The 20184-nt window shown below is 51.8% G+C and overlaps 10 protein-coding genes across 10 annotated transcripts; 7 read left to right on the top strand and 3 right to left on the bottom strand.

The window, feature by feature from the left end:
* Positions 1–47: 47 nt before the first annotated feature.
* Positions 48–2478, bottom strand: CC1G_10749 (hypothetical protein; the record flags this gene model as incomplete). Its single annotated transcript, XM_001838455.2, has 5 exons — positions 48–1104; positions 1157–1535; positions 1590–2303; positions 2365–2386; positions 2437–2478. The coding sequence occupies 5 exons, from the start codon at positions 2476–2478 to the stop codon at positions 48–50; spliced, it is 2214 nt and encodes a 737-aa protein (XP_001838507.2).
* Positions 2479–3584: 1106 nt separating this feature from the next.
* On the top strand, positions 3585–4427 carry CC1G_10748 (hypothetical protein; the record flags this gene model as incomplete). Its single annotated transcript, XM_001838454.2, has 1 exon — positions 3585–4427. The coding sequence occupies one exon, from the start codon at positions 3585–3587 to the stop codon at positions 4425–4427; it is 843 nt and encodes a 280-aa protein (XP_001838506.2).
* A 349-nt stretch (positions 4428–4776) lies between these two features.
* On the top strand, positions 4777–7089 carry CC1G_10747 (cytochrome P450). Its single transcript, XM_001838453.2, has 12 exons — positions 4777–5048; positions 5104–5236; positions 5294–5488; positions 5545–5738; positions 5793–5806; positions 5873–5996; positions 6084–6097; positions 6149–6325; positions 6366–6598; positions 6651–6779; positions 6835–6899; positions 6952–7089. Exons 1-11 carry the CDS (start codon positions 4805–4807, stop codon positions 6878–6880), a joined length of 1503 nt encoding a protein of 500 aa, XP_001838505.2. The 5' UTR covers positions 4777–4804; the 3' UTR covers positions 6881–6899; positions 6952–7089.
* Positions 7090–7691: 602 nt separating this feature from the next.
* Positions 7692–9137, top strand: CC1G_10745 (hypothetical protein; the record flags this gene model as incomplete). The annotated part of the gene is made up of 1 exon (XM_001838451.1): positions 7692–9137. One exon carries the CDS (start codon positions 7692–7694, stop codon positions 9135–9137), a length of 1446 nt encoding a protein of 481 aa, XP_001838503.1.
* A 1211-nt stretch (positions 9138–10348) lies between these two features.
* On the top strand, positions 10349–10748 carry CC1G_14341 (hypothetical protein; the record flags this gene model as incomplete). Its single annotated transcript, XM_002911296.1, has 4 exons — positions 10349–10377; positions 10421–10464; positions 10520–10683; positions 10740–10748. The coding sequence occupies 4 exons, from the start codon at positions 10349–10351 to the stop codon at positions 10746–10748; spliced, it is 246 nt and encodes an 81-aa protein (XP_002911342.1).
* A 222-nt stretch (positions 10749–10970) lies between these two features.
* On the top strand, positions 10971–11949 carry CC1G_10744 (hypothetical protein; the record flags this gene model as incomplete). The annotated part of the gene is made up of 7 exons (XM_001838450.2): positions 10971–11000; positions 11052–11104; positions 11160–11197; positions 11221–11364; positions 11424–11482; positions 11535–11543; positions 11602–11949. The coding sequence occupies 7 exons, from the start codon at positions 10971–10973 to the stop codon at positions 11947–11949; spliced, it is 681 nt and encodes a 226-aa protein (XP_001838502.2).
* Positions 11950–12414: 465 nt separating this feature from the next.
* On the bottom strand, positions 12415–13761 carry CC1G_10743 (chitin deacetylase; the record flags this gene model as incomplete). The annotated part of the gene is made up of 10 exons (XM_001838449.2): positions 12415–12450; positions 12506–12626; positions 12687–12803; positions 12861–12936; positions 12993–13040; positions 13099–13125; positions 13177–13296; positions 13411–13466; positions 13522–13544; positions 13597–13761. 10 exons carry the CDS (start codon positions 13759–13761, stop codon positions 12415–12417), a joined length of 789 nt encoding a protein of 262 aa, XP_001838501.2.
* An 821-nt stretch (positions 13762–14582) lies between these two features.
* Positions 14583–15414, bottom strand: CC1G_10742 (glutathione S-transferase; the record flags this gene model as incomplete). The annotated part of the gene is made up of 4 exons (XM_001838448.1): positions 14583–14753; positions 14816–14930; positions 14992–15191; positions 15244–15414. 4 exons carry the CDS (start codon positions 15412–15414, stop codon positions 14583–14585), a joined length of 657 nt encoding a protein of 218 aa, XP_001838500.1.
* Positions 15415–16019: 605 nt separating this feature from the next.
* Positions 16020–17093, top strand: CC1G_10741 (hypothetical protein; the record flags this gene model as incomplete). Its single annotated transcript, XM_001838447.2, has 3 exons — positions 16020–16437; positions 16497–16742; positions 16794–17093. The coding sequence occupies exons 1-3, from the start codon at positions 16090–16092 to the stop codon at positions 17091–17093; spliced, it is 894 nt and encodes a 297-aa protein (XP_001838499.1). The 5' UTR covers positions 16020–16089.
* A 1667-nt stretch (positions 17094–18760) lies between these two features.
* Positions 18761–19792, top strand: CC1G_10740 (bem46; the record flags this gene model as incomplete). Its single annotated transcript, XM_001838446.2, has 6 exons — positions 18761–18840; positions 18893–18927; positions 18982–19052; positions 19105–19170; positions 19221–19629; positions 19680–19792. The coding sequence occupies 6 exons, from the start codon at positions 18761–18763 to the stop codon at positions 19790–19792; spliced, it is 774 nt and encodes a 257-aa protein (XP_001838498.2).
* Between the last annotated feature and the right edge of the window lie 392 nt (positions 19793–20184).

The raw sequence follows: 20184 nt of genomic DNA, 5'->3' as shown, positions 1-20184 counted from the left end.
AGAAAACAGAAGACGAAATCCAAAAGCAGATATGTATAAAACAACAATTACCGCTCTCGTGCAGGCGTCCGTTCCCGGCCAGGCGTACGAGGCTCCCGAGCAGGGGTCCGACTTCGTCCAGGTGTACCAGGGATACCCCCACCCGCTCGCCGCGGTGTGCCAGGTACCATACTAGGCAAAACCGTAACCCTCCGCTCACCCGCAATCGCACCTCTCCCACTCTCCTCCACCCTCTGTACCTCCCTAGCCGCCCGCCTCGCTGCTTCACCCACCTGCTGCGGTGGCCGTGCAGCATCCACCCGCGTGAGTGCGCGTAACAATGTATGCGGCGATGGAATATTCGAAGTCGAGGGTAGCGGCGGTGGAGGTGGAGGAACGGACTGCGCTCTCGATAGCCCGGAGTGAGAAGTGGCGATTGTGGTTGAAGGATAGAGTGTTCGTGTAGGCGAGGGTGACCGACGGATGTAAGTCGTGAGGACGTGTGATCTCGACGCACTCGATCCCTCATCCGCTCCTTTACCCTTGCCCTTTGCGTCTTTCCCTCCAGAAATCGGAGGTACAGACGCACTCCTCATCCGTCTATCCAAGGATTTGTTGAGGAGCCGGTATCGCTCGTCGAGGATCCGTTCGCAGATCGCGGTCGTAGCACGTGCTTGGTTGGCGTATGTGTGGAGCATATCGAGTTTGAACTGGAGAGTTGGTAGGCGAGCTAAGAGGGAGGATTCGAGGTCGGGTGTCGCTGGTGATGATATTGAGTGTCGCGAGGATGTAGCGGGCCGGGAAGATGAAGGGTGATATCGCTGTCGACTCTGAAGTAAAACTCTCCTTGCTAACTCTGCTCCATTCTGGAACGCAGGCGGTAGTTCGTGTGGTTGGGGGTAAGCATTGAGGTATGTCTCCATCACTGCGTCGTCGTCCTCTTGCGGTTCCATTTCGACGTCGCCATCGGCTGTTGAAGCTTTGGCTTTCCCTTTCGATGGCGGTGGGGGAGGTAAAGGAGGATGCAATGCCCGCTTCCGTTTCTCGAGCGATGACGAAAGCTTCTTGCAGTATGCGTCGTATTCGTACGAGACCTTTTTCCATGCCTCGTCCTCTGCTTGAGCCCTGCAAATGTCGATTCAGCCCACGAGTTTGTACACTTACCCAGAGAACTCACCTCTGAATGTGACTGCTATACCGCACCTCCCACTGCCTATTCCTCACGTTCTGCTCGTTCTCGCGGAGTGTGACGCCTTCTGGAGGTGGAGGAAGAGGATCCGTTGAATGAGGACTCAGGTCGACCTTCTTTTCGGCTAGCATCCGTACAAAGTCGTCCTGCATCTTCTTCAGAGCGGCCTGAGCATGCGCGGAGAGCGGTGGGAGGTCGGAGGGCGGCGCGGTGGAGGAAGAGGCGGATGAGGAAGAGGGAAGAGAGGGTTTCGCTGCTGCGCGTAATGCGCACCATATCAGTAGTTGTCGTATTCGCTCAACATCTGGCAGGTCTGCGTCGATATGTTTGTAAAAACTAGCTTCTGAGACAGAGTTATGTGGTTGGGCTGTCGTTTCACCGTTAGTTTCCCCCTACAAGAACTAAAAGGCAGTCAACGCACTAATGACACCTGTAGCCTCGAACGACGTGCTTATCCTCTTCCCCCGCGACAACGAACTCCTCCGTCTCTGGTTTTGCTGACTCCGGTCCATCGATCTTCCACCCCTTCTATCATCATCCTCTGCGTCCTCAGCGATAGCAGCCATCGCACCCTCCCTCAACTTCTTGTTCCGCTGTATCTGGGGCGTCTCGTTCTCCGCTATCGGCACCTGCGTGTCCACGTCCATGAACGTCGATTTCGACCGAGGTTTCCCTCGACTGCTTGGTTTCTTGCCGGCATTGGTTGTTTGTGAGGATGACGACGGCGGTTTCGGAAAGTTGAACCGTGCATTGTTGTTGTTCGGTGTGGTGAGAAGCCCTGGGTCGATGGTGGTATGTGCCCGGGATGCGCGACGCAGATTGTCGGCCTCGTCCTCCATGGCTCGCACGTCGCGTTCAAGGTCGGCGTCGGACGTGTTAGCTGCGTCGTCTTCTTCCCGCAAAGACTCGAGACGACGGTGCGACGTGGAAGGCGGCTTGCCTGCAACTGGCTGAGACTCTGCACGGAACTTCTTCGCTGGAGGCTTCGCTGGCCGTGCCATGGGCTGGGAAGACGATGCACGGGGGCGCACATCGTGGGTTTCTGTCGTTGTCGACGTCGTAGGCTGCGAGAAAGACTGTGGTTCTGGTGTGCGCACAACAACTCGGCCGTTTGGCACATCTTCGGTCGTATTCACTATAAAATGACCAAGTCAAAGTCAGTTCGACGCGTTAAAAAACCCAATTAAAATATATACATTTGCGTTTGGTAGCTGATTTCTACAAGAAGACAGTCAGAACAAGTCAAATAAGACGAGAATACGACGCACCTTGGCTTTTTTCGCAAACGCGTTGGCCAACAACGGATTCATGCTCAAATCCATTTCCAAGGCCCCTAATTTCCCCTTTGCACTAGTCCCCAACGGTGCTAAAGTCGTTCCCAACGGTCCAAACCCAACTTCTTTGCTTGTGGCTTTCTCGAAATTCGAAACAGGGTCCAAGATATTGCTTGTATGGTTGATTGCCGTCAAATTCGATAAAACCGGCCTAAACATTCAATCAAAAAGCGGCTTCTCGCATATAAAGGTCCGAGCTCGACGTCGTCGACGTCTTGGTCGTCGTCGTGTGTGGCGGCGGGAGGCGGGAAAGACGTTCGGAGGGCGCGGGGCGTCGGGCGCGTCGTACGCGACGATGGGAAGAGATCAAGCTGGGTCGGGCGGAGATTGAATATTCGTTCGCACGGTGGCTGGCGTTAAACAAAGTTGGATGGTGGGAACTTTTCCCGACGCGTCTCGGCGTTAGTGGTTAAGGCTCCGACGCGTTTAGCGCGCCCTCGCGCCTTGTCCTCCGATCCTGCTTTCGTCCACTTGGGTCCCAGTGCTGCGACGTGGAGAAGTTTGGTAAACTCTTGGGAAAAACCGCTAAATATGTGGCCTGGGTATCTCGGGACGGAACGACACAGAAGGATCGATGGTCAGACCATGGCAGTGCATGCCACCTGGACTCGGCTGGAGCTACTCTTGGGTCATCGACTGCGCGGTGCAATTGAACAAGGCTAGAGGCGACGCTACTGGAGGCAGAGACTGACGAAGATACACCAGGGATGCTCACCGACTGTCGTTCCTGGAAGAAATCCGATGATAGGGGCTGTCAACATCGCGGCTGCACCTGATTGAACCTGACTGTGGATCTACTGGGTTGCCTAATAGGGCAAATAAAACATTCAACGTCTGCACCGGGTCTGAAGATTAATTTGCAACCAGGTACATAACGACTCGTGATATGGACAGACAGGGTAAGTACCTGACGTCGAGCGCTCAAGTGACTGGTTAACAGGTCGGTACCTTTGTTCTGGCAGCGCCATTGATGGTTCCCGCAGAGCATCTATTCGGTCAAAAGGCCCAGCGCTCCAGTCCATCGCATCGCTTTCCATTATTTCGCCCCTCCCTCACCGAGTCTCACAGACTTCCATGCGACGATGGCCTCCCAAGTAATCAACCAAGTCATACCGGGCTTCAGCCTCACAAACCGCTGGCTCCTCTACACCAGCATCATGCTCACTCCCGCCCAGGCGCTCTCTGGCGTCGGCAGCCACTGCCCCAGCAACCTCGGTTTCCTCGCCTTCAACTGGTACCAGCAATACAGCTGGTACATGGCCGCCAAATCACGCGAACTACACGCGCTATCCCTCCTTCCCGTGCACCTCAACCTGGTCTACGCCATCACTTATCTCGGAGGGATTACAGCCGGGAATGCATTCATAGGCGTACCTTTAGGGCTGGGAACGGCGGGGCTGATGATCCTCAACACCGTAACTGCATGGATCAGTCTCAAGACGAACCTACCTGAAGGAGACGGGGTGTACCAGTTCTTCTTTTTCGGATGGAGGACACTGTCGAAGGGTTGGCGGATTTTCTTCCTCTTATGGCAGATAAACGATACGTTGGTCGTGGCCGCCTCAGTCTTCATCGGCATCATCTGGGGAGTGATTATCTCATTCGATCCCGAGACGATCTTCAGTATTCAAAGTCGCGACTTCCTTTTGTGGAGGGAAACAGCAATCCTGTGGGGTCCACCTACCATGTTGCTGTTTACGTGGCCGCTGGTGCTCTGGATGGAGCTGATCGTGCAGAAGAATAATATTGTTTCGGAGACGGATATGGTGTCGGTTTGGCTGTTCATTGCACAGGTGGCAACGATGGTGTGGCCGAGTTTGGTGAACTTGGTTGGGGCGATCTGGTGGTGTGGAAAAAGGAAAGCGGGGGATGAGGAGGAGGGCGCTGTGATCCCGATGGCGGAGAAATCCATAAATCAAGTGTAAGAATCGGCAACATATTGAATTAGAACTACAATCAAGTGTTATTATTGTAACTTTGTGACTAATTCCTGATCATTATCGGAAAGCTAAGGTCGATACTTATTACTTCATCGAAGATTTGATCTTGAGCCTACTCCACTGCCAACTTCGTCCGCGCCTCAAGGAGGACCGTGCAGTCGGGGAAAAGAGCTAGCCAAACTTGGACGACCGTGACAGCCAGTATAAAATGTACGCCGGTAATATGGGACCTAAAGATAGATTAATTGACGAATGGTTCGATTATGATACCAGTAGAACACCACCTCAGGGACCCGTGGCTGACTTCCTAAATTCCCTTTGACTTCTCCCCCTCGTCAACTGCTCAGACCTCCCCCCGGAAAATGGTCTCTAACGTCTTGCGGATTTCGGACTCGATCATTAAACAGTTACCGGGACATTCATTCACGGCGATTACACTTGGATTAGGCGCTCTCGCCGCTGTATGGGCCCTCTTTTCGCCCAAGAGTTCCTCCGCCAAGCTCCCATACCCGCCAGGGCCGCGAGGATACCCCATCATCGGAAATATACTAGACGTACCGCTCCAATATCCGTGGGTTGTCTACAAGGAGTGGGCTGCCCAGCACGGTGAGCCAGCCAACAAACCAGGAGCTGGGTAGTAAAAGTAACGTTCCATTATCAGGCGATATAGTCTTCATCAAAGCCCTAAACCAGCCCATTCTAATTTTAGACTCGTTGCGCCGCATTGAAGACTTGCTGGAGAAGCGGTCGTTGCTCTACTCAAATAGGCCACCGATGCCTATGTTGCGAGGATTGTGAGTCCTGTTCCGAGCGCCGTTCCTTCTTCGAAACTCTGATAAGCGCCGGTGTAGAATGGGGTGGGATAATATGTTTGTAGCCATGGATTACGGCCCTCGGTGGCGACTTCAGAGGAAGACTTTTGCGCAGTACTTTACGCAGAGCGAGAACAAGAAATACCATCCTCTGCTCAGGGAACGGGTGCAAGAGCTCATTGAGCGAGTAAGGTTGAATCCCAACAATCATGACGCTCCCACTCTCGTTACCAGGTGAGCATCGTGTACGTTCTGCATCAACGATGGAATGGAATGTTGACCCTTCACAGGTTCACGACATCCGTCATAATCAAGGTCACGTACGGATTCGATATCGACGACAGCAAGGTTTACAACGAAACTATCCAAGGCGTGGTCGATAGGTTTCAAGAAGCCGCCCTCCCCGGGCGGTTCCTTGTCGATGTGATGCCGTTCCTCAAATATGTCCCCGCCTGGCTCCCTGGCGCAGGATTCCAGCGGTTTGGTAAGGAATCAAAGGAATTAATTCATAAGCTCCAGGATCACCCATTCCGGTTAGTCGAAGAGAGGATGGTAAGGTGCTATTGCTGTCCTTGGACATCGTTGGGACTTATAGTGGCATTGGTTCCGTGTTGGCAGAAGAGAGGCGAGGCTTCATCCTGTATGGCTTCTGACATGATTGAACGACTACCCGACCACGACGATCCAACCCGTTCCAACATGGAAAGGACTTTTCGCGAGGTGGCTTCGCTCACGCACATAGGTTCGTCGATCCATCGTGCCCCCATTTTGTAAATCTTTCATTCACTCACTCGCCTAAATGTGGTCGTTGCGATCGACTCGTTTTCAGCTGGAGTCGATACGGTATGTACAAACACAGCCTAGAGCTCCGTAAACTCTTACACATCTCTCTAGGTCGCAGGGGCCTTAGGCAGCTTCATCTATGCAATGTGCATCTACCCCGAAGTTCAGAGGAAGATACAGGATGAACTCGATGCGAACATCGTACCGGGACATCTACCCTCCTTCGATAACCGCGATCAGCTGCCTTACCTCAATGCCGCTATAAAAGAGGGCCTGCGCTGGATCACTGTCACGCCTCTCTGTACGTTTACTTCTCAATTACTCTTAGATTGGTTCACCAATAAGCGATGCTCGTCGAGGCTTCCCCCACGTCGTGGCCAAAGACGACGTGTACGATGGATACATAATCCCCAAAGGCACAGTAGTACTGGGGAATGCGTGGTCAATTCACCATAACCCAGAATACTATCCAGATCCATCCGAGTTTATGCCCGAGAGGTTCCTCGATCCAAGCAAACCCGCGCTCGATCCCGCTCTTGTCGCTTTTGGATACGGTCGAAGGTGGGCGCCTTACTTCTTAAGTCCAGGGTCGGGTGTCACAACTGATTTCCAGGTCCTGCCCTGGCGTTCACTTCGCGTTCGACGTCATGTTCATCTTCTGCTCTTCGATCTTGACCGAGTTTGAGGTGTACTCGCCGGAGCCCTTACCCAAGGTACCAGATCTGGTCGACGGACCCAAATCGTACGTGTTCAGGACCCACACTCAGCTATCCTCTGGTTAACATTTCGTCATCAAGAGGAGTGAAATCGTTCCAATGTAACTTCCGACCCAGGATCTGCTAGCCCGCAGGAATGTTGTAAGGTGAATGGTTTCATGTCGTTATCTACCAGGTGCTGACATTAGTTATTGGCAGTATATCGAACAAAGTTACTTGCCACTGCTCAGCGCTGGCTGTGTCCAATGGGTGCCATGGTTTCGAGATGAGGGGTCTCCACTAATTCCTGTAGTAAATTTATGGATGTTTTTCGACTCATAGAATCATAGCCCGTATAAGTACTTGGACATGCCAGACTTGGTGAAACTGCAAGCATCTTCAGGCATTTGCGTATCGTCAAAGAGCGCTCGGGGCCTACGCAGAGAGACGCCCGCGCTGGTTTTGAATCTCCGCTCGGAACAGGCTGGGCTTGGCTGCTCGGCAGATTTCGGTTCCCCAATGGCATTGGCATCCGCCTGTGGTTCGACAAGGACCCCCATGTTGGTTCTTTTCGACTTTCAAAGTGAGTTCTCTTGGATGGAGCCCTAAGAAGCCGGATACTGAACGAATTCGAGACATAGATTTTTTCCCTGTCCCTCGATGGCAGCATGCAATTACAGAATCCAGGCGATTGGCCGCGAGGATCGGCCATTAGATTGCGACTTCTGCGTATCGACGTACTATCGATGACTTGGTTGTGACTTGGGGGAATTATTGACTCAACGTCGAATCACCTCCCGTAAAGGGTGGTCGACGGGCTGTAAACCACCCGGGCACGGGCGGTCTACTGAGACCGAGATGTCAATCCACATGTTCTTGGTATGTTTTACCGATTGCTGATGTATATAACCCTGACCCTCCAGCAGACGTGCTGGACTTAGCCAGCCCCAATCGATACCATGCGCGAAGCATCCCCACTGAAGACGATGTTACCTGTGTCCCAACGGACTACGAAACCTCGACGGCCAAACCATCGACGAACGCGTTCGATTGCATTTTCGCGACGGGTCTACATCGATAACTTGAGAGCGACGCTGGTCGTTCTGCTTGTTGCTGAAACAGGTGTTAGAAGAACCCTAAAAGCTTCGGGCCTGGTGGAACGATGCTTGGACTCGATTCCACTGGCCCTACTGCTCGCCTTTACCGCTGTCGCAAGGACTTTCGTGCAGGGAAGCCTTTTCCTGATATCAGGTTATTGCTCGTATCTTTCTTTCCATGCGCGGGGATCCGTCGCAAGCTTTTTGCGATCAAGGACCATCCGGTACCTCCTCCCAGGTGCCTTAGCATATGTCCTCCCCTTCACAGCGCAAGGTTATTTCCAAGGAGATTGGGATCACATGAAGGAATCCCTCCGACTCCCGACCATCCTTTTCTCCCCTGACACCCACTTCCTCATTCGAGTGTTCACCTTCGACCTCGCCTACGCCCTGTTCCAACATTACCAATCCCATTCGTTTGTCGATTTCCCTTTACCTTGGTCATCAAGCGTCCGGCGTTTCCTATTTATCTGCACGTGTATCGCGTTTTGCACGATTACTGTTGCGAAGATTGGTGGATCGAACCATTGGTTCGCTTTGCCGGCTTACATCACTGGTGTTGTCTACCTTCCGGATTTGCACCAGTATTTCGCCCGCGGGAACATTGAGGATGGCGACCCCATTGACTTGGGGGTTCTACCGACAAGTTCGAAGACTCCGCCGACTCCCCGATCCATTCCTTCCGCCTTAATTCAACCACAGATAATACTCCCACTCGCCCTCGCAACATCGCCCCTCGCACTTATCGCCCTCAACGTCGTGAGCAACCCTTCCTATCCTTTATCGTTTCAAAGCATGTGCGGCACGCTTTGGGACGCCACCATTCCTACCACCCTTCCGTTCAGTACACCCAGGGAGCTCTGGATCTACGCATCTTGGTGTGCTCTCTCCTTCTCCACAATCTCTGCATCCCTTCTCCTTGCCTACGGTACTCGCTACGCCACAGGCATCGACACCTGTTCACGCCACAGCAAATGCCGGGGGTCTGAAGGACCAGCGTTGTATGCGATACAGTGGGCAAGGCATGCAGTCACTCGCCATGTCTACCTGCAGGCGTGGGTTGGATTCGTTGTGGTTGAGGCCCTCACTGGACCTCTCCTGGGCCCGAGAATCGGACGTGTTTCATCCCCAATATCAGAACATCTGCGAACATTGTTCGAGATGGTTTCGCCCATGTCCTCCATTGGCGCCGTACTGTCTGCCCAAGCTATCTCTGTCGCTGTTGTTGCTGTAATATCAGCGTGGACTGGGGCACTATTCATTTCGTTCATCTCGATGAACTTCTCCAAAGCGTTCCATAGGACCTGATGGATTGGGAGCAGGAGAAGCTCGTGCTCTCAAACACGATCTTTGATGGACATTGGACAGGGTCCCTTTGTATCGTACTGTGACTATATGATTTGCCTTCTCTCTATCCACACTTGTCACCTGTGCGGGTCGTACTTATCGTTCCCTCCAAGCAGACATCAAACATAGAACTGCCACATATCCCAAAAAAATCTATATTTCCCCCATTTTTCTTCACCACAGCGTTCTCGGCGCTGGGCGCCCATAGATTCGTCTCCTGCAATCCCCTTCCTCTGGTCTCTGCAACAGACCCATTCGTTTCCAGTCATGAGCTTCCGCCGCCGAAACGGTTACCTCGGTGACGCGCAGACCCTACAACGTATCCCTTTCGCCTGTCCTGCCTACCTATATGCTGGAAGTCAGTTCCGTGCTTGCTCCCAAAGCCTTCCTAGCTTCGCGAATTCCTAGGTGGTTGATGGATAGATCATAGATGGGTCAGTGTGCTTCACTGTCAAGGGGCATTTTGGTTTGCGCTCGCGTAGATCTTTGATCGGCGAAGATCCACAGACGCCGTGCCTGCCTCCCGCCTCAGTTCATTCCTACTTACTTTCCGCGGCCAACGTCGACTCTGTCTTACAGCTCTTTCCTGTCGTCACTCGGCATCTCGTCCGGTCCCTCGCCAGCGCAGTGGGAAGCTGAATGTTAAACAATTGCAAGGTTTGTAGCGGTGGGCGTCAAAGTCTGAATTCAGAAGGAAGCTGCTAACTGTTTTGATTTAGAACATACCAAGGTAAAGGTATTGGTTTCATCTGTATCCTTTGCCGTCATCATTTGGAAGGGGATAGCAGTGCGGCACCTGGGTCCCGTTGTTTCGTCGCTGAACCCGCTTCCATTCCGTGCGTCTCCTTGGCCACCCCTTCCTTTCGCAGATGTATAGGAGCTGTGGTTCATGTCCTCTTTCGCAGTCCCGACATTTATTCTCATAACCGTGCACATACGAAGCTGTGTACTGCGTTTTATCAGACTGGATCAGACGTAGCTCCTCTGTTTGATCCAATCACAAAGGTATGTACTGGTATTATGTATCATCGGCCAAAAACCAGGATCAGAACTGACCACTGCGCCCGAAATAAAGGTACCGCAAGTTACCGCCAAGGGCCTACATGTCGTTCATCGTATAAAAGGGTTACGTTTGTAAATCTTTTCGTTTCCTTGGGCTGGTTCCCTTCACGATGGACACTATCAAACAGGACTCGGTTCGGTAAGTCTTGTATCACTCGTTTTATTCAAGTTTCACTGAGCAGGAGGCATAGATTTGTCCAGTTCTGTATTCAATTCGCCAGTTTGAGTGAGTTGAGCGTAGCGCTTGTGGAGAAGGTAAAGCTAATCTGGCTCTTGAAAAGCACTGGTGTACTACGACTACCTCTTAACGCTCGGTCGCGAGGTTCAATATGTCTGGAGGCGCAAGTTCCATGTGCTGACAGTGATATTCTTTTTCTGCCGATACTCCACCATATCGAACGTAGTCTTCTTGTTCGGTCTTGTGCATAAGTTCGATAAGATTAGGGTAAGCAATAATTCAGTCTCTGGCTTAGGAGTGGTTGCTGACCCTTTTTGCAGTAGGGGTTCTAGATGGTCAACCCTAGTCCACAGCTCATCTCTTCGCCCACAGTTGCGACACCGCCTATCTTATTTCCGCTGTCCTGAGTATCTTTGGGAGAATTGGGGTTCTGAGTGCGTCTATTCCTTAGTGGAACCTGCGAACAGCACTAACAGCTTCTGATAGCTGTCCTTGGTGTGCGAACGTGCGCAGTATATCGAAATAACAGGGCTATTGTAGCTCTCTTCACAGTAATGGGCCTCTTCGTCATTGCTCTCGCAATAGTACGCCTCCGGTCTCCTTCGTCTTTCTTTGGACTAAGAATGGATTGATAGGCCCATGCTCCGCGCGTCTCGTGCAGTGGACAGAAGGTCAAGGAGAGCAGAATGTGAGAATTTGACCCCCCTGTATGTCAGTTCAATGCTAACCTTCGTAATTTGCAGAGGTGACTATCCGAGCTTCCTTCGCGTGTCCCATTGCCGTAATAACTCTGATTCTCTCCAGCAACTGACCTCCTTTGCGTTTTCACCGTGGTTTACGAAATATTTGCTACGGTGTTACTGGCCTTTGGATGCTATCGTAACATTCACGACGTGGGCACCACTAAAGAGCAAAAGAAGGGCCTCATGTATCTGATGCTCAAGGAAGGTGCGCAGAGCTCAAAGCATTCATTCCTTGGACTGCTTAAACGCTGAGCGACTTCCCAGGTCTCTTATACTCTGGATTCGTCACTCTGTTCACAACGACTGCGATGGTCTTGAACTATGTAAGTCCTTCATGCCTTTTCTAGACCGAGCGCTCATGCAGTATTCTTTCAGGCTGCTCCGGTATGTCTCAGAAGCATCTTTCATTTCGTGGTAGCGAGTTACGAGCACACTTCTGCAGCTTGGCTCTTTCTGGCAACGGTTGCTGAACGCTCTTACGATTCCAATCTCCGGGCTCATGTCGGCTCGCTTCATTCTCCATGTTCGCGAGTGGCACGACCGTGACTTGCATGAGCAGTTCACCTCAACTGGTGCCTTGGCCAGTGGAATCAGATTCCAGTTTCCCCAATCCCCTGAGGACAGCGATAGCGATTGGAGTCGAGAGGACCTCTCCTACATTGGGAACAGGTCTGTCTCCGATTACGACCAATCGTCCTTCCAGGAGAGTACTACTGGTAATCGCGACATCGACCAATCAAGCATTGCAGGCCCAAGTCGAATTCGACCCAACGACCCCTCTATCGTGTGAACTGGCCATCCAGGACGACCAATCACCCACCCATCTCACGGATACGGCAACGTTTGACCGTTCGGCGTCATGATCCATTCCGATCCTCACAAGCTCGAATCGCAGAAGTTGAGCAGTCGGTGTATGAAGCCCCCTGGGACGAATACTTGCCGCGTCAAGGCCGCACGTATCGGCAAGAAGGGCCCGTCTACAGCCCGCCCGACACCATGTGCAAGATCGTGAAAATGTACGAGATAGTATATGAGGAGGCCGAGGCCCGATGTAGAGAGTTCAACGGAGGAAATACTACGTCAAGAGGTCCGTCGTAACTGGGCACTCTAATGAATAAAGTCCAAGCTAAATAAAAGTCAAAGTCCTTAAGTCCCAATCATGATCCGTCGTGAATATCTAGATAGTCGTGAAGTCGTGAATGGTGTCCGTTTAAAATACCAAGTGTCGTGAAGCAGTCAAACCCGTACTATGACTTCAAGTTCTCCTTCGGTAAGTGCAGGCCCAAGTATCCTTTAAAGATATGTCAGTATGAGTGCTAGAGATCATGATCAGGAAGTGAACTTACATCGCGCTCTTGTGGCTCTCCCTGGAATAAGTAGGGCTCTACACCAAGGCATTCGGCGACTGTGACGAGCCTGTACCCGGCGGCTTGCAAAGAGCGAACAATTTCAGGAATCAATACCCTCCTGCCGTATGGGACATTGGTTAGCGAAGTCAGAGCTGCCATAGCACATCAAGTTACTCACGCAGTCCCCTCGTTGATCTCATGGTTCAACGTGAGGATAGAAGAGGGTCGAGACGCAATGAGACTGTTGTATCCTTCGATGCTCTGAAGGGCAGAGTATCCACCTGTGTCGCGAGAGCTGAGAAAGGGAAGTAAGATACCCGACTCGAACTTGGCTAACGAGGGTAATACTCACTCGAAGTCCCAGTTGGCAATGATCTGGCCATGGAAGCGCGCAACCTCAAGAACATCATCGTTGAATGCACCGAACGCTACGGAAATAGACATCGATTAAGTTCCCGTCTTCCCTCTCGACGGAATGACTTACGAGGACGGGTAAACCGAGGGAAGGCTCCGGTGATTTTGAACAGCGCCTCTGCAGCGATCGAGAAAGGGTAAGCAACGTAGGCCACCATGGACTCCACGCCACTAACCTTCGAGCAACCAAAACTCCCAATGCACTGGATGAGTCGTTAGTACTCAAGAAGCGGACCGACTGAGTCGACACTTACGCTCGGCTTGACTGAGAGCTGGGAGTCTCGCATGGGACCAAGTATGCGAAGCGATTTGGTGACCATTCTCAAAGGCATATCTCACCCGATCGACGTTGGCCTCGTCGTAAATGCATCCCCCTGTCCCAATAAGTCAATGTATCTTGAGACCGTTGAAACGCCACCGTACAGTTGTTTCCATCTGGGACGACAATTAGATCAGCGCTGCGAATATAGAGGCAAGTGACGACTTACTAAAGAAGAAGGTCCCGTTCGCTCCTGCTTCCGTGAGGGTGTCCACGATTTCATTACTGTGCCCATCAGTGATTATCGATTAAACCAGGACCTAATGAGAAGATGACTCACAGATAAATGAATGGGCCGTCATCCTGAGGAGAGTCAGAAAACAGCAGTTTCTCCAAACTGAGGAGGGTGACTGACAAAGGTCAACGCAACGGTGTTGGGCTCCGTGCACTGTGTTACCACCTCCCCTGCACTTTGTCGTCGACTAAGCCCGCTACCGCCACCAATCGTCCGGATCACCAGGGCAGAGACCTGACAAGCGGTGAACAGAAGGGCGAAGATGGTCGATCTCGAAGGGAACATGTCGAGCAGCGGAAACTAGGGGGAGACAGAAGGGGGGAGAAAGGCGACGGGTTTACAAACGGCACCACCAGACATCCAGCTCGATTACCTGCCTACTTATAATAACGGTATCGAGCGGGACGCATGTCAGACTCGTGCCGCTGGGCGCTGAATTTAGTCGAAAGCAGTACACTAGGAGATGGACACAGTTGCACCAGAAACGGTCACATAAACCCTTGCTCTCCGTTGCCGCGCACAATGTGTACCAGGCCAAGACAGAAATAAAGTAATAGATTGCGCCCATTAGTCGCCACGAGCAGGAAAGTGGGCGTACCATCCAGTGATCGCCTCGAAATTGGGGACATGTGGCACAGAGATTGTATGTTTTTGAAGGAAGGAATGGGCAATGCAGGTCTCAGGGCATTCGCTTTTGTGGCCCGGAATGGTTCGTGGACGTGATGGCATGCGGCGCCAAGCATGAGTCAGCGGTCGACCAGGGTCTAGCGCCCATGTACATAAAACCGCAAGCCCGGTATCCCCTAACCAGCAGATTCGACTGGAGCACAGCTTATTGAACTAGGCGCCCCCGAGTCCTTCGATTAACATCGATGACCACGGATCCATGAGAAGGTTAATTTCCGATATATACGACTAACTGGCATGAGGCGGGCGGCTAAGTCATCTCCGTACAATCGCCAAGTACTTCGATGTCCCAGATAAGAAAGATAAACCTCGGATAAGCAGACCTGTATCTATATTCAATACATACTTAATGTACAACGTTTAAGTAACTTTAATCAGGTTTCATGGCCCTTAGCGACGGACATCTCGGCCGACATGGCTCATGGCGCTGTGCTCTTGATACCGTTCTTGACAGCCTCCCAAGATGGGCGCGCGGTCAAGCTCTTGAACCATCTGGAGACATTAGGTCTCGAATCGATGAGGTGGCCAGCTTCTGCAAGATAGAGCCGGGTTCCAAATGGAATATGGTACAGATCGGCGAGTGTGACATTCTGAAGGGCGGACCGGTTAAGCCTGAGCACCTCGGAGCTTAAGGAGGATATGGAAGACTTACATCTCCCGTCAGGTAAGGTTGCTTGGACAAAATCTGCTCGTAAACGTCCAGCTTGGCAGAGAGTTGTGATACCGCGGCATCGTAGAGCGCTTGATCAGGTTCTTGACCAACTCGACTAACATACAGCCTCGTCAGTACGCAATATCCGATGAACAATCGGTGAATGAGTGACTCACGCCTTGAAGACCTTCTCGTAGACAATCTTCACAGCGATGGACTCAAAGTTGGCGTATTCGTTGGAGGCTGCTTGCTCGAACAAAGACCAAGCCTTGACATCGTTGATGTCCGGTACAAGAGGAGTACCCTGGTTAGCGTACTTCAGGGCAAGGTATCGGCCAATGGCTCGAGATTCGTAGAGAACAAATCCGTCGTCGTCCTAGGACAGAAGTCAGTACTTCGAAAGGAAAAGATAATGAAGTACGACGGACAATGTAGGGAACTTGACCGAATGGCTGCTTCTCCAGGTATTCGGGAGCCTTCTGTTCCTTCTTCTGGAGATCTACAGGGTGGAACTCGAAGGGAACCTCCTTCTCGTGAAGAACCTGAGCAACACGGAGGGAGGCGGTGGACAGAGGAGCTGCGTAGAGTTTGAGGACCATGGTTAGAGACCAAGCACAGTGCGTTTAGCAGAGATTCTGGGGCTCTGGTGGTCTTATATAGACTGGGGAATAATCCTGATTGCAACTTCGACGCTTCCGAAGCCGTGGTTGCAGTCGCGAGAATGGCGTCAACGAGGAGGTAGATTGGCACCCGCTATCTGCTGGGTGAACGTCGCTCGATGGGCGGAAGCGTTACCGATGGTGGAATATCGCAAAATTGGACAATGGTATTTGTCCTAAATGAACAAAGATGACTGTTTCTTCGAGAACTTAGGAAACCATCACTGATCAGCAGGGTCATTCCCATCACGCGGCTGTTTGACCGACTTCGACGTCCAGTTTGAGTGGATGTAACGATCATCGAGGGAATAAAAAGGTCTATGTATCGCTGCATACCCCAGCAGGCGTCATATCACACCACCTTCAATGAAGCAGCAACAAGAATCTGTCATTCCAGTTCGCGTCATCCTTCCAACTGAAGTCTTCAATCAGGGTACTGAGCGATAACATAAGATTTCGGGCCGTGTCGATGAGTTCTCCCACGTTGATTTTGCCAACGACTCAATCTCACCTCCAACTGTTCTTGTGCTCAACCTTCGGCTGTCGTTTGGCGGTCACATTCTTAAGTCGCAAGAAAGCGCGAAGCTTAAGTCAACTCGATACTCTATGACTCAAATGAACCCTATCCTACCGACCACTGTCGACATTCTGATCTTGGGTGCTGGCTGGACCTCTACGTTTCTAATCCCACTTTGCGAGGAGCGATCCTTGGTCTATGGCGCCACAACTAGAAATGGGCGAGATGGGACCATCGGGTTTGTATTCGATCCTGAATCTGATGACTTGGAACCATATCGACGCCTTCCGGACGCACGCACTGTCCTCATCACCTTTCCAATCACGTTCGCGGGAGGATCTGTCAAGCTCGTAAAATCCTACATCCGTAGTCGAGACGAGGACTCAAGGGAGCACGTTGCGCGAGAAGTACAGTTTATTCAACTTGGATCGACTGGCATCTGGGAGGTATGTTTGGGTCAATGGTGCTTTGTAATGTGGAGCTCATCTCAACGCCGAACGGGCAGGGAGGTCGAGGGGTAATACCAAATGTCCGGATAGAACCTCCAAGGCCGGCGGGGAACGAGTGGTATGACAGACACAGCGACTTTGAGCGAGTAGGGAGAGCCAGAGAGGAAGAGGAACTTCTTAAACTCCCTTCCGATTACGGTGGCTCGACTGTGCTGAACCTGGCCGGACTCTGGGGAGGGGGGCGTTCACCTAGGAGATACCTCTTGAGGGTCGCACCAACCAAAGAAGCGCTGCGACACAAGGTATTTTTTTAGTCTCTTTTCTCGCCCAGTGGTCAGCTCACTGTCCTGCAGGGAAGCGTCCATTTTATCCACGGCGTGGATGTCGCTCGTTCCATTCTCGCAGTTCATTCGACCTTTGGCAAAGCAAAAGGGCAGCGGTGGATTGTGACTGACGGCTGCGTCTACGACTGGTGGACTTTGGCGTCGGCATGGGGCGGCGACCCTGGTTCTGGTGATAACAAGAACGAAGATGCCGAGCGGGGACCGTACCCTCGCTGGGTACGCGAGTTGATGGAAGACAGCGGGGTGAGGGGACTCGCAAGAGTTCTGGAGGACCTTCGAGCTTATGCCGGTGGTGACGCTTCTCGGTGACGGATGCGGATGACTACTCATTTCATTCGCAAATACTTATAGATGTTTTTTGACGATAATCCGGCGCGGCCGTAAGATGGATCCGTCTCCCGACTTGCAAAGGCCTCTGAGACATTGTTCGACCACCTGAGGCCATTCCGCAGGCTGCCGTTCCCTAATTGACGATAGGTCGCCGGGCACAAAGCACTCGCGGCTTACTCGCGGGACCGCAAGCACTCGGGACGATTTGATCACGCGAGCCTGGAAACGGGAAGGACCTTGGTTTGGCCTTGGTGTTATTATTAATTTCTGACCAGCGAGGTGGGATTGGCAATCCCCGGCCCGCAGGTTCCTCTGCGACCGGCTTGTGAGCATCCTGTCCTTATTTACAATGAGATGGGTACGCATGAAATCCTAGGACAGAGCTTCCAAGAAGAAATTCGAGATTTATGTCGACGGCATGTCGCTGGACAGTTGACCTGGCCCACTGGCCTTGCGTTCTCTGCAGGAAAAGCCATAATCATGCTCAGGTATCTCCCTTCCTTACCTCGGTTTAGCTCACTGGTTAAATTGAGTTGACGTCATGATATACGCTCCTGATGATCTCGAGTCAGGAATCCGGGGAATTGTTTCCTTCTGAGACCCAATCACCGGGGAGACACACACTCACCAGAATGAGGCGGCTCCTTGCATCGGTGCCCTCTGCCTACTTCTGCACGACGTGGCGATGCGAGAATGCCTGCTAGAGGGATTATTTCGAGGCGCGAGGTTCGGTAACCAAAGCCGCGAGGGTCATTTATCTATATGATTTTCATTTACATGATGACTCAACAAAGGTGTTTCGTCGACCCTTGACGACAAATTGGAGCCACTACTCGCCTACAGCTCGCACAGGCACGCTGTTTGCCGGCCACCCGCGCTGTCGCGCACGTCGAGAGGGAAAGTCCGACTCGGATCACCTGATCGTGAGACGTGCCGTCGGGGACGCCGCCGTCGAAAGCTGAAGCGGGAGCTGTTCATTCTTTCTCTATTTCCTCCTTGATTTTGTACTTTTCCCTCCAAAACGTGTTTCCCGCCCCCAAACCCGACGACGACCAAGACGACGACGACCAAGAAATGAACTAAAAGCCTCACAACATTGCCAGTGACAAGAATCAGCCATCAAGAACGGTGTTTAACCGGATCCTGCGCCTTATTCCGAACGAGAGAAATTTGGAGGAAGAAGTTGGAGAAAGAAAGCAAAGATTTTGTTGTAATTGGGGTTATACGGAAGAAAGGAGAGAATAGAGCTCAGATACAATGTCTATGACGATTTGGGGATTCCTAGGCTTGGTGAGACTGGTCGGAACTCGTCTTTTGGCCTTTACTGACTGGCAATTAGCTTATTGTACACGGTCAACGGTTTATTGTATACCCTTCAGGTTTTGTTCCACGACCAAGAGGTGAGTGTGCGTCTGCATGCGCCTCGAGAAACAAATCTAAAACCTATTCTGAAAGATGTTCGCGAACCTTCGCTGTTTGGAATCCCACATGAGGTCCTGGAATTACAAACCCCGGACAAAGTGACGATTCATTGCCACCTCATGCGCTTCTCTGGCTTTAGAGAATCCGGGCACCACCGTACACGGCATACCGGGTCGTATCCGTCGAATGGACGCGCGACTGTCCTCATGTTTCACGGAAATGCCATGGACCACGGAGAAATGATTGATCTGGCCATCGAATTTTTGTCCATGGGGTGTAACGTTGTGACCGTGTCATACAGAGGGTACGTTCTAACGTCTCTGGCGCAACTTGGTAAACTTACCCGAGCTCTGCAGCTACGGTCACTCCACTGGAACGCCATCGGAAGCAGGTAAGTGGCCACTCTGTCTCTTGGATGTACACAATTGACACCTTCGGTATCCAGGTTTACGCAAAGACGCTCAAACCGTCCTCGATCATGTCCTGAGCCACGACGTTCTCTCCTCGATACCTGTGGTACGTCCCCAGACTTCAATTAGATTGACTCGTCACTCATTAATGATCGTAGGTTGTATACGGCCAATCCCTTGGGGGCGCTGTGTCAATCGACCTCGTGTACAACAACACCGACAAGGTGGGCGGCTAACTCTGAGAGGTTTTCTCCGACTCACTCATGGGCTTCAGATCTCTGCCCTCATCATCGAAAACACGTTCATGTCTATCCCTCTCCTCGTCAAAGACTTTCCCCAACCCCTCGGTTCCCTTTCCTTCCTCTGTACCCAGCGCTGGCCCTCAAGCGACCGCATCCAAAAGATTCCGAAATCGATACCGGTACTCATGCTAGGCGGCGACGAAGACCAGGTCGTCCCGCCCAAGCACATGCAAGGTCTCTGGGCTGCTGCGAAAACACGCGGCAGCAGCGTGGACGACGACGAGATTACGGAAAAGCACGTTGGGTGTTTCCCGCATTTCTCGAGCAAGCCGGCGGTCAAGTCCGGTTCGGATATCTTGCGGGAGCTCGACGTCGTTTCTGGTCCTGCGGATTGGAGGAACGGGAAGGACAGGTTCAAGTTGTTTGCTAAAAGACGCCACGGTATGTGCCTGCGCTATGCGCCATTGTGCTGTGTGCTGACGAACCTGCAGAAACTACATGCTACGATCCAGGTTACTGGCCTACGATTCGATCTTTCCTCAACGATCTACCTACGTCAACGTCTACGACAACTGCATCCACATCTACTGCCACCATATCTTAAGAAGACTAATTGTGATCGCCCGTTCATTTTTCGTCGTTCGTCAGCGCGCGCGTGTCACCACCTCATATTAATATCTTACCCTTCGACCTTTATTCACTCCCTTGGACCCTGACTATCCTTTCTACTCTCCATTCCTTTCTGCCACATTATTCTTGGTATTAAAACATGTACATTCTGTGTACTATTCCTTCGTTTGTCTACACTACGCTAACGTACCCGTCTAATGCTCGATGTAGAGCCTCTAATGTGTTTGAATAGATTATTGATTGGTTTAATGGATGACAAGAGTGGAGATCGCCTCCCACCTCGTACCGCTTCCGTTCACGGAGATCCTAGGGTTATCGAGCCGACGGTACATCGAGCCTGGACTGAAGTTCCACCATGGTACTTGA

Source organism: Coprinopsis cinerea (assembly GCF_000182895.1).
Source record: "Coprinopsis cinerea okayama7#130 chromosome 4 map unlocalized cont3.4, whole genome shotgun sequence".
In the NCBI taxonomy this organism is placed as follows: domain Eukaryota; kingdom Fungi; phylum Basidiomycota; class Agaricomycetes; order Agaricales; family Psathyrellaceae; genus Coprinopsis; species Coprinopsis cinerea.
The sequence above is the reverse complement of the archived record's forward strand: the minus strand, read 5'-3'. Positions and strand labels throughout refer to the sequence as shown.